The following is a 12,838-nucleotide window of genomic DNA, read 5'->3' on the forward strand; positions in this document are numbered from 1 at the left end:
GGTCAAGCGGAATCGAACCATTGTCCTTTTCGTCGGGATCCAAGCAAACATTCGTTGAATTTATTAAATGGAGGCGTCGTACGAGCACCTCACAACAGCACAGTAGACAAATTACATTACAAGAACACTAGTCAATTAGGGTCACTAATTATCGCCACCGATTAATATGGACGATGATGTGTAATAAAGCAGTATGTTATCTGTGCAAAACGGTGCTCCAGGGGGCCCCCAAGACACCGTATAGGGACGCTTGCATGCTATCGCGTCACACTCTTAAGTTGAACTTAAGTGTCCCCAAGTTCTTTGTTTTGTTCTTCACTGCCTCTTATTTTTATAATGCCCCTCACTTTTATAAGCAATGTCCCTGTCATTCCACATGAGCTCATTATTTCCGGGATTGTCTCAGACAATCTTCGCCGCGGTGTCTCGTGAGGCCTATGCGCTGCGTTATGTTAACAATTTGGTAAGAATAATATCGCAGTCATGCATTTCCTTGTACTGATAAAATGGAAAGAAAGATAAGAGACCGCATTATATAGAGTACCTCTGTTGATTTATTAGCTAAGGTTTGAAGCAGTGAAAAAAAAATGAAGGTATGAAGTTCTGTACGTGCTCAGAGCCAACGTTATCATAGACGCGGGTTGGAGCAGCTAGCGGAACGAATCTAGACAAGCTGGCTAACTCCAGCCGCAAAAACAAATAAGTAAAAAACTCGGGGCAGCTGAGTCAAAGTAACGGTATAGAGCTCACGGAGAAGTGATATACATAATTATTTAAGACTTAAGTTTGTGTACAGGGAGACTGGAATAAAGACTGAAAACGCCGCGACAGCGTGCTTCGTTCGAAGTCTTGATAAAATTCATTCCTTTTATTTAGTCTTCTACAACTCCTAGGCTATCATCGGTGGGTTGTTTGTGAATGCGTTAGCATTTTCTGTTGCTGCTCCGCTTTAAGGTCATGACGCGATGGCGTTAATGGATTAACGCCCATATATGCGGATTTGGTCATCCTTTACACTCAGAGACCACTGGAGGTCCTCATACCATTCCTGGCGCAGTGGTGCAGCGGTTAAGCGATGCGCTACTGTCCCGACAAGTAGCTGTTTAAAACATAGCAAGCGGTGGGGCTTTTGAGACCCGGGTTGCTCTTACCGAGCAACCTTTCACGAGCAGTCATTAATTTAACTGCCACGTGGCACGGTAGGCAGGCTTCCACCTGTCACGGTGGTCACGTTGTGAAGAAGTCGCAAGGTTTGCAACGCGTCACACATGACGCCGTTTCCGCTTGCACATATGGAGCAGTGGGAAACATAGACGAGGCGTTGGTGTTAGCTTATTCGAGAGCTTTGACACGATGGCTAATGAGAATACAACAATGATATCGTTGTTGCTTAAATTCGCCATGTGGAATAAATAAAGAAAAAGGTACAGGTTCGGTTCCGTGATAGTCTGACAGGGCTCGATATAGAGGCCCACGTGTTAAGGGCTCGATGTCATAACAATAATTGCCATGCTGAAAACAAATACATGAGAACACAGGCCTGCAGAGCTCGAAGGGAGACTTGCATACTAGGCAATAGAATTAAATGGCAGTACAATTGGCTAAGGAACAAAGATATTGATAACTGTCATGGGCATCATGGACAAGCGCAGATTTAGGAGGGAGCCTTGTGTGTCCCAGGAAGCACTATTACAAATAAATGTTCCTGTAACAAAGACAGCTTGCAGCAATCATAGCATAATTTTTAACTTTCGTCCTCTAGCCACAGGAGAAATATCATCTTTGTTGATTGAATGTTTGGGAGCATAATAATATCGTAATAATCCTATCTAATTTGTGTAAATCTATCTCGTCTTTGCAATAAGGTGGGCCCATCTGAGCCAGCGTGAGGCTTGTTGGACTTGGCCCAAAATGCTACCTCTTCCTTTTAATCTTTGTTTTTGCCACTGCGCGGTCCCGCACTGAAAAGCCTGTAAATTACTTGGATAGACCCGCTGCGGAGGCTGAGTGGCTTAGGCGTTCGGCTGCTGATCTCAACGTGGCGGGTTCGATCCCGGCCGCGGAGCCGAAATACAAAAAGGTGCACGTGCTGTGCAATGTCACCGCACGTTAAACAACTTCTGATGGTCTAAATTAATCCGGAGCCCTCCACTACGGCGTGTCTCATACCTTGGGTCGCTTCTGGACGTTAAAGCCACATATTTCGCTTTCCATTTATTAGAATGAGTAAGTGTGTAAAAAATTTAGATAAATTTGAATATATAGGAGAAATACATATACAAGAAAGAGATGTAACATGCAATTCAGCATAACGCAGCTGTATTGTAATAATAACGATAACAAAATCGATGATAAGGAGAAAACTTTGACAGCAGCTTATAGCCCGGACAACAACCGTCCTGCATCGAAGCGCGACAGAAAGAATAAAACCAGGTTTGCTCTAAAGCACAAGCAGAGTCAATTATGGAAGGTCTGCACTAAACAGAACAAAGCCAAAACGTAACCGGTCCTCCCATGGCGCCCCGCAGAGAAGCACGCGCAGAACCGGTCAGAAGCCGGGCGCACGTATAATCTTTGAAGATTACTGTCATTTCGGGGATTACTGCTGCGAGCGCCGTGCAGCGGCGGCTGATAAATGACCTGCGCGGACGTGCTGGGCGAGATAACTCCCGTGCAGGGAGTCGCGCATACCTGGAAATGAACGCGAGGAGGGACGTCCCTCAAATGGAGAACTGCATGAAGCGGTGAAGTTATAGCGAAACCAAGAAAACGCGATGTAATAGCAAGAGCGCAAAGAGCCTTATTCTTACCCAAAGTGGTCACGTCGTTTCCTGATTTTTTTTTCCTTCTTAGGAGCCTAAAAACAGCGGGGTCACCTTATACGCAAGAGATTTTTTTTCTCTCCGATAACGTGAAACTTCGTGTGGATCCATTTTTCGGCAGCTTTCATTGCTTTTTCAACGTGAGCCTTTGGTCCTTAGCAGACGTTATTTTTTTTCTTCAAGGATTCGTTTAGTTTGAAACATTTAGATTATACATGATTCGATTGGAGGCATTTGTTTATCTCATTAAATGCAAACTAAGGTTTTTAAGATGCCCTGGTGGTGTATCAGGCGTCACGGGTGGCACAGCCATCTGTGACCTAACGCTCACCTGTTATCCAAGGTGGCGCGCAGCAGCTCTTATCTAACACTTTCCTTATTTCCCCTTATCTTTTCTTTAGGATCAACTCAATTATGTCGGGAGAGATGAAGCTTCGAATATCTTCGTCCTATCGCTCAAGTTGGAATCGATGGAGGAACCAAACGATCACTACAGGGTCATACTCAGGTATGTACTGAACTTACCCTTACAAAAGTGATCTATAGACAGTATATAGACTTCTTACAGACTCTATTGCGTTCCTATAGATATTTATTTTTGTCTATTCATAGTCTATAGACAATGGTCTACTCAAAGTGTGTGGGCATAAATCTATAGATTGTCTATAGACTGTCTATAGGAATCGTACTGCCTCTAGACTATTCTCTAAGAAATGTCTATAGAGAGTCTACAGACTTTATAGGCGGTCTATGGACAGTCTATGGACGGTCTATAGACTGCCTAAAAGAATTTTCGTAAGGGTATTTCGCGAAGCACGACTCTTTTAACGCGGTAGCATTTGAAGCCTAATGGGACCAAAATGCGTCGTTGGTCATAAAAATTAGTTCATTGGCTGGATGGAAGTGACGTCACCAAAACGGAGAATTCCCATTGGCTATAGGGAAGTGACGTCACCAAAACGGAGCATTCCCATTGGCTAAACAAAAGTGATGTCGTGAGATCGTAAACGTCACTTCCGGTAAAGACATCAACAGATCCTAATGCTATCGCACTGCCAACGCATAGTGGAATTAGCTTTCCCTGTGATTTTTTTTTTGTTTATCGAAATGTGAACGTGGTGATCAAAAAATGAAATCGCGCTTTCTTCCTGCGCGTTTATTCCAGAACAAAAGATGGCATTGCTTGTGAGCTGATTCCGAATGATCCAAAGATGGAGCTTTGGACGGCTGCTCGCCTCGTAAAAGTGCGTATTGCGAAGCTCTCGTTTCTACGAACTGCGCACAGCGCTGTGCCCGTTTTTCTAACGCTTCTGTTTTTCGCATTTCGTCAACAGTCTCTCCGCGAGAGCATCAACAATGTGGTGCTGCAACCGGTATTCTTTCCAAAGGTATTGCAACGGCTTCGTTATATGCATGTTTAATATTCTTTAATATATATGTTTTCTTATACCCTACGTCGTTGTGTGTGCGCTATGGTAGGCGTCATTTCACGTCTTGGCGGAAAATGAGAATAGCTTTGCTTTTCGCGCGAACTTCTATGTCACTCATGGAGTGTACAGCCATGGTCAACATAAAAGGAAACACTTAAGGACTAAATTTATTTTTATAACCTAGGTCGAAGCTGGAAGGCATTAAACGGGTTATGTAAGCTAGTTGCGGCAAAAAAAAATCTGGTTTTTACTCAAATTTGGACAACGTCCCTACGGACGATATTGCCTCATATTCAAATACACGTTTCTCTGTCATATGGCTTCAAGCTCGAAAGATATACAATGCGCTTTAAAAGAGTTTCGCTTCAATTTTCTCACGTTTTCTCACGGCTTCTTTCACGCAGGCTTCCGAACTTCTGATGGCATTCGACGAACAAGTTCTAGTCCACGAGTACAAATTTGGTATCATTTATCAACGGGCCGGTCAGGTAAGGGCAGGACCAGTTGCGTCTGCAGGCGGGTTGCGTGCGTGGGAATGGCGACAAGCTCGGGGCAAGACGGGGGCCTTAGTTTGAGACAGAGAGTGAGCCCATCAGTTGAGCAAGAAAGAGCCGTCGTTTCCCAGACCGCCTCGTAGCATCAGTATACCCGCTTTTCTTTTTAATCCGGGCAGCATTTGCATTTCTGAAGGGAGTAATTATTACTCCCAATTAAGTGGGTGCTTTGCTAGGAACAGCCCTTATTATTTTATCTCAGGAGTCCGCTCCGCCGGTGTAAGAGGAGAGGGGGAGCAAGGAGATTACGGAAGCAGCCTGCAATTAGCATTTGTAGCAAGAAGGCTGAAATAAAAATGCTATAGAAATTTCACATCGGCGCGCTCTTGCCATGAGCGCAAAGCAGCGCTCTCCGCCTTTGAACAGCAGTAGCTTTGTGTGCGAGGGACTTTCTCCTGACCCAAAGGCACCTGTGTGGTCGTAATATGTCGTTACTTGAAACTCCGCATTCGCGTGCAGCTCTGACATTGTTGACCAGGTGGGCGTGGCCAGAGCCATAGTTAACACGGGGACCCGGGTATGGGCGCTCCCGAGAATGCGCACCTGTCGTCACGTTACCCAAGCGGGCCTTTGTAGAGTGAGCGCATGTGGGGAACCAGGGCCTTGCGGTGTCTAAATACAGGTGGCGCTGACACTTCTTTCCTCCTGCGGAAGAGTGAAAAAATTATAAAGCCTTTCCGCCTCCGCTTTTTTTTCTTAATGATCGATATACAAAGCTTGAAATTTGCAAGTAGTTCAGTTTTAAAGGCCTCGGTTAAACGATACAACCAAGCATCATCGTCTGTAGATAACGGCTGCCAGTTTCAGCTTTTGAATGCGCGTATTGCTGTTCTGAATGTCTTGACGAACCCCCCCCCCCCCCCCCCCTCCCACCTTTTTCATGTGCATTGGGAAAAAGAAAGCAGTGGGTTGTCCCGTGATTTTTTATTCCTTCTTCCTCTTCAAAAAAGTTCGTGTACCCACTGAATAAACGTCATTGTGTAAAGCTTATGCAGCGAAAGCACATTGTCTTGCTTCATTAATTACGCCCATTCCGAACCTCATTCAATTGTGCACCGGTCACATAATTAGCGGGGAGTTTAATGTCGCTGGTGCCACGTGACCATTTTCTGCTGACAGCGCTGAGAAATACGAAGGCGAAAGAGAGAGAGAGAGAGGGAGGGAGGGAGAAAGTAAAAAAAATTAATAGGTAACAAAGTGACTGCGTTAATTTAAATTTATAGTAGGATCAGGACGACAGCGCACTTTATACGTTGCTGCAATTTTCTTTCAGTTTGTGCAGGCTGTCTAAAACTTCGGAGAGTGTAATTGGACTCAGTGAGGCCTCAAATAAAAACGAGCTAAAAATTAATTAATGCTCAAGTCTGATTCCCTTTTCAGTACCGCTGCTGCTGACATTAATAAGCATTGTTTTATTCTTTCCTCACGTTATTCAATTTGTTGCCAGTGGTCTAATATTCTTTTTTCTTATTGCGCTGGTCTTTGCAGACCAGGGAAGAAGAACTGTTTGGAAACCGCCACCACAGCGCCGCCATGGAAGATTTTCTTCTTATGCTGGCCGACAAAGTCACACTCAAGGACTTCCCAGGGTGAGTAGTCGCTAGGAGTTTGAATGTGATGCCTATTTTTAGGCAGCTTATAACAATCTATTGACACTTTAGAGACCTTTAGCCTTTAAAAGCTATGTGTAGTTTTAAAAGCTATGTGTAGACAACGCTTATGGACTGTTTTTGGACACTCTATGAATTTACGGTCTTAAACTTCAGTAGGCTATCGTCTGTAGGCAGTCTTAAGAGAGTTCCTATAGACTGCCCATAGACAGTCTTCAGACTGGTGTGCTTCACATCATTGACATGAAATCTCTAGAAATGAGTATTGACATTTTTATACGCGTTCTATTAGACGCTCCTTGGGCTCACAGCCTTGCGATGCAGTAAAGTTTCATCTTTTGCTATATATCTCACAGTGTACAGTCTGCAGACACGTCCGTAGAATTTTCTAGTGTGCTTCGGATTGCGTCAGCGGCACCTGGGTTTCCTCTGAGCCCTGGCGTCGGGCAGACCTCACGAGACTATATAGCGTGTCATTTAAAGTGAAGAAAGTCACTTGTAAAGCACTGCGTCTACTTAGCTTCATATATTAGTGCGAATTTTCCAGCCAGCGAGTGTAGGAGGAACGTAGGGAAAACTCTGGAAAATGGGAGTTCTAACTGACATTTTTATATGATAGATGTCATCAATAACTATTCGACGCTTGGCTGCAATTTTTGTTGTTGTTTCATTTTGCTCTATGTGGACCTCGATGCCTGTACTAATTAATCACAAGTACGATTTCAACTGATTTCCACGCAATTAAGGTAGTGTAGGCGTGTGCTAGCGACCCATTCAAATCCACATTGAAACTCGTTCCTGTTTACTGGACACACACCCGTCACGCTATTCCATACTTAAATTTATTTTTCTGCAGGGTTACTTGGCTTGCGAAAAAAAGAAAAGAAAAGCTTAGATTACAAGAGACTGCTCAAGTCGGCTGTACTAGATCTCTTGACTCGCCAGTTTTCTGAGCCGTTAACCGCTAAACTTGAAGCCCGGCGTAGCACTTTCTTCTAATCTAGTGTTGCCTGCTGGGCTGCTCGCAAGCGCTGGTTTACTAGACCTTCCTGCGTTTAAATTGTGAAGCTTTGGTTCGTTAAAATTCCGCCAAGTTGCGGTCAGCGTACTCTTTGAGCGCATTTACAATTCGCGCTTATTTTTTTATTTCGAGTTTGAAATCTTTCATGAGAGCGGTCTAGATATCACGTTTACCGCGGCGTTTCCGGTAATGGAGATTATGACAACCCATGTCCGTTAGCTGCGCGCCACTGCCTCGTCCCTGCTTCATTGTGCACCTCGGTCACGTCGTGGGCTGGAGCGCCAAACTTTTATGCCCCCCCCCCCATCTCACCCCTTAATTTCTCGACCGCATGCTCAGGTTCCGCGGCGGCCTGGACACCCAACACGGCCAGACGGGCCAGGAGTCCTTCTACACGTCTTTCAACGGCTGCGAGATTATGTTCCACGTCTCCACGCTTCTCCCATACACCGAGGGAGACGTGCAGCAGGTGACCTTGGCCTACTTTGTTCGTGTCCGCCATATTGAATAGGCGCACTCACGCACACTAATTACTCATGCTCTCTTTCGTTTTTGTTTTGCAATGGTAGCCGTATACGGAGCTTTAGTAGCCACAACAAGGCGTTACTAAAAGCGTTAAATACTCTGTGTATTAGTTCGAACCCGACCGCGGCGGCTGCGTTTTTATGGAGGAAAAACGCAAAGGCGCCCGTGTGCTGTGCGATGTCAGTGCACGTTAAAAATCCCCAGGTGGCCGAAATAATTCCGGAGCCCTCCACTACGGACCTATCTCTTCCTTTATTCTTTCACTCCCTCCTTTATCCCTTCCCTTACGGCGCGGTTCAGGTGTCCAAAGATATATGAGACAGATACTGCGCCAATTCCTTTCCACACAGAAAAAAACAATTATTATTACTCTGTGTATTAGTGGTACCCGAGTTCTAACCTGAAGCTCTGCTTAGGGTACAAATTCACGAGCCCCGTTAGGGCATTGTTTTTCATACAATGAAAACAGAGCGGTTATTAAACCACGACTATCACGAGGAAACTGCGCTTCGGCCTTAGTTCTGTCGACCAGACCACACCTGAATAGAGATCCCCTCTAGAGAGGAAAGGTCATTGTGGTGACTGCACAGCCATCACCCGGGGGTAGGGATTAATTGGCCTCCCATGCGCTTCCAACGATTCGTTGTTGGCACCATTGTACTTCGTGACGGTGTCGTACCAGCCAGCGCCTCTTGTCAGTTTTTTTCTTTACTTGCCAGGCGTCAGGTGACGATCGTTCGAGCCTGCAAAGGTCAAGGTTACGGCGCCCCGAGGCGCGGAAGACAGCCGAACGAAATTCGTAGAAGACTAGGTCCTCCGTGAATGCCACGGAGTCTTGTTAGGAAAGGAGCGAACTGGGGCCCGAACTGCACGACGAGGATAATTGATGGGCAGAGGCGTTTCGCACTAAGCCGCGTCTCTCTAATGAGAGCGCTGTACCGTTGCCGGGCGCCAACAATGACTGTAACCAGGGGGCGCCTGCGACGCCAACGCTTCGTTAGCGCAGTGGAAGTAGGTTGGCTGCCGACAGAGCACCGACTTGGGGGTTTGCGTGCTAGCTTCTTCGCGCTTGCTTCGAATTCCTTAGTCTCTTCCGCCTTCCTAGTTCGCGAAACGTTGGGATTGCTGTCTCGTTTCCTATCCTTTTGTTTCTTTTTAGGCTATACATATATTTTAAGTCTGTACATTCTGTTCATTTAAATGGATGTTTGTTTGTTTTTTTAAATGTACACCTCGCTTTAGTGCTTTCATGTTCGCCACAACGTAAGGTCTCATTATAAGTGTTGTGATAGCTCTGATAACTCAGGCCTTCTTTCGTCCTTCATACAGGCGTCAAATGTCGCGAACACTCCCCTGTTAAGGAATCTAAGATTCCTAAAGTTTAAAGTTTCCGAAATGAGGGTGGCTGGGATGGATGTTTTGAGTGCAAATGAAAGTCCGGAACGACCGCGTCGTAAAGTTAAACTGTCAAGTTTGCACACGTTGAAACTAAAATGCCCGGAAGGGAAGGCCGAAATGGTTCGAACACTTAATGAGGAAAGATGAGAACTGCGTCGGCAAGAAGTTGGAGAGGATGGAAGTGGTAGGAAATAGGAAACGGGGGGTAGGCATAAGGAAGGTTGGCAAGACATCTTAGCGGAACATTTCGAAGCGAAGAAGCTGCAGAAGAAATTGATGAATTATTTTGAAAAGTAAATTTAGTTTTTTATAAGTGGAGGACAACCCAGGAAGAGTTGTCGTGTATGTCCTCTCTTTCTGGACTGTCTCTTTGAACTTTGGTGAACGCCGCATCTCACTGCGTGAATAAGTAGGCACTGCGTGTTACCTCCTATATGCCATCTGTTTGCTTGGCAGTGACCTTTGTTAATAAACCGGGATATCATTTCAAAAGTCGCTGTAATCTCTCTCACATGTAAAAACAACCAACAGTTCTGCCTGTAAATTGCCGGAACAACAATCCGTTAGGACGGTGAACTCTTTACGGGTGGTGAGTTCTTTTAGAATCTAGACAAAAGAGACTCACAGTTCGACACCGCCTAACAAGAGTACAGGTTAAAATAAACAATGGTCATGTGTCCACCGGAGTCTGTTCAGTAGAGAGTACACATCACTGTACTGACTGTCGCCTGAATTTATTTGCTCTGCGTCCGTTCAGAAAAAAAAATAGAAGCACGCAGGTCAGCCGCTGCCAATCCGAACATGATACCTTACGTAGTACACGGCGACCAAACCGACATCCGCCGCCATAACCATGACTGAGCTGCGCGAGTTAGTGATATTGGAATGCGTCTTGTAAAAGAACGTGAAAATTCGAATTAAATCCTGACCCGCCGCGGTGGCTCAGTGGTTAGGGCACTCGGCTGCTGTTCCAGAGTTCCCGGGTACGAACCCGACCGCGGCGGCTGCGTTTTTATGGAGGCAAAACGCTAAGGCGCCCGTGTTCTGTGCGATGTCAGTGCACGTTGAAGATCCCCAGGCTGTCGAAATTATTCCGGAGCCCTCCATTACGGCACCTCTTTTTTCACTCCCTCCTTTATCCCTTCCCTTACTGCGTGGTTCAGGTGTCCAACGATATATGAGACAGATACTGCGCCATTTCCTTTCCCCAAAAGCCAATTATATTATATATGAGTTAAATCCAGCTGGAGTGAGCCTGATCCTCCAACCTTGGCCTCGCGCAGCTCCAGCGCAAGCGGCACATCGGCAACGACATCGTGGCCATCGTGTTCCAGGAGGAGAACACGCCATTCATGCCCACCATGATCGCCTCGCACTTCCTGCACTCCTTCATCGTCGTCCAGCCAATCAGGACGGGCCGCCTGCACCTCAGCCGCCAGAGGTGAGGGGGCGCCGTCGCTCTTCGGCCACACTCGAGTAGCGGAGCCTCGGCTTCAATCATGCGCCATATTCCGCGGTCAGCTTCTGGGGAGATAGGGAGAGGTGTCAAGGAATAGCTCCAGGTATCCCTTTACAACGCCCAGAACCACAACGCCTAAATGTTTGTCCTGTCCACTGGTGTCTGGGCACATTGTTGGCCCCAACGTTGCTCCGACTAGCCTGCCAATTTCTAAACATGAGCACCGGAGAACTTTGTGAGTCACTCTATGAGTTAGCTCGTCACGCGTTTTTTGTAGCTATAGCTACATTACGGTAGCATTTCGAGCCTTCAGCGTGGCGGCGCCGCCACGCTGTCACGTGGTTGGTCACGTGGTGCAAAGCAGCTGCCGGCGGCGCCGTGGCTTATCACGTGGTTGGTCACGTGGCCAAGTTCCACTCGGCCAGCTGTTGCTTCTCGCGTCACTGCAGGTTTAACCAGAGCTAAACCACCGCCATTTTTTTTCTCACTTAGTAGTGGGCCATTTGACGCCGGATGCGCACTTTGCTATGATGAAAAAAAATTGGCTGTAGTTTAGCTCTGGTCGAACCTGGAGTGACGCGATAGTTGCAGCTGGCCGAGTGGAACTCGCTCAGTTGAATTGCAAAGTCAGTCTTTCGCCGCTCCGCTTCGCCGGGTGTTCCTTCTTCATATTCGTCCCACTTGACACGGCGCATGCGCACAGCTGTGGCAGCTTGGTTTCGCCGGCGCGCCGCGCCGCCGGCAGCAGCAGCTGCTCCGCACCACATGACCAACCACGTTGCTGGTCACGTGGCTAACCACGTGACCAGAGGTGGCCGCGGCGGCCACGCCGAAGGCTCGAAGAGTTGGCTATCGCTACAAAACACTACCGTGCAATAAAGAAACCACGCACGTTTATAGCGCCTCTGAAAGTGTGCCCCCCACCCCCCACCCGTCATGAGTGTCTAAGACAGGGCGCATCACGCATGCATCAATCCATTATGATAGTCCACGCACAGTACGAATTAGACCGCTTTTTTATGGGTTGCGGAGTAGTTTATAAAACATATCCTTGGAACGCTACCCCGTCGCCTGTGCGAAATGCAATACAAGTTGTTTTTGTAGCAATAGCTACATTACGCTAAGCACTTCGAGCCTTCAGCATGGCACCCCTTGAGCTGCGTGGCACCCCTTGAGCTCCGTGGCGGCGCCGTGGCTGGTCACGTGGTTGGTTACGTGGTGCGGAGCAGCTGCCGGCGGCGCGGGGGGGGGGGGGGGGTGAGTGGAAAGGAGGGGGGAGGAGAGTGAATCCACGTCCAGGGACGAAGATGAAGAAGGAACGCCCATCGAAACGAAGCGGCGAGAGACTGACTTTTCAATTCCACTGTGCGAGTAACACTAGGCCAGCTTTAGCTATCGCGTTACTCCAGGTTTAACCAGAGCCAAACTACAGCCATTTTTTTAACAGATGAACGGCACTCACGATAAACTCCGCCTCCTTGTGCAGGCTAGGAGCTATTCCTTTTGTTTCTTACTAAGCGCCCATACTAATGAGTGTATCCGTCAGGGTAGCGTGCAGTGTTTCGGGAAAGCGGCGTGTCTCCAACGTTGGTTGTCCTGTGAGTGACGGCTACAGGTACTGTGGTGGCTGTACCTGTTCCTCTGGCGCAGGTACCGCGTGGCGGTGACGGCGCGTCTGGACGTGCCCTTCTTCGAGCCCAAGCTTCCGGTACCGGCCGAGTTCGATGCCGGGCCGGAGTTTCGGGAGTTCATCTTGCAGAAGCTCATCAACGCCGAGAACGCCTCGTACCGGGCCGAGCAGTTCGCACGGCTTGAGGTTAGCCTTATTCTTCCATTCTCTCATCGCAGGCGAAACACCTCCTCGAAACCGCCACCCTTCCGCGAATCGATGCTCTGTTTGCACTACGTATTCTGTACAAGTGTTGTCCGTGAAAACTTTGGCGGAATGGAAAGAGAAAGAGCAGGTGCATGAAGAGAAGGCAGAGGGATTAACTAGACTTGTCTGGCATGGTACCTGTG

At 47.4% G+C, this 12,838-nt stretch overlaps 1 protein-coding gene across 3 annotated transcripts in view; it reads left to right on the forward strand.

The window, feature by feature from the left end:
* Positions 1–12,838, forward strand: part of LOC144121005 (rap1 GTPase-activating protein 1-like) — a 211,810-nt gene that overhangs the window by 184,085 nt on the left and 14,887 nt on the right. For all 3 annotated transcript variants that reach the window (XM_077653897.1, XM_077653895.1, XM_077653896.1), the window contains exons 7-14: positions 3,224–3,330; positions 3,988–4,066; positions 4,157–4,210; positions 4,657–4,740; positions 6,295–6,395; positions 7,777–7,906; positions 10,644–10,801; positions 12,470–12,635. In XM_077653897.1, the coding sequence (XP_077510023.1) occupies positions 3,224–3,330; positions 3,988–4,066; positions 4,157–4,210; positions 4,657–4,740; positions 6,295–6,395; positions 7,777–7,906; positions 10,644–10,801; positions 12,470–12,635 (879 nt within the window). The remainder of the gene's footprint in view (positions 1–3,223; positions 3,331–3,987; positions 4,067–4,156; positions 4,211–4,656; positions 4,741–6,294; positions 6,396–7,776; positions 7,907–10,643; positions 10,802–12,469; positions 12,636–12,838) is intronic.

This window comes from Amblyomma americanum, chromosome 2, assembly GCF_052857255.1.
Source record: "Amblyomma americanum isolate KBUSLIRL-KWMA chromosome 2, ASM5285725v1, whole genome shotgun sequence".
NCBI classification, from domain to species: Eukaryota; Metazoa; Arthropoda; class Arachnida; order Ixodida; family Ixodidae; genus Amblyomma; species Amblyomma americanum.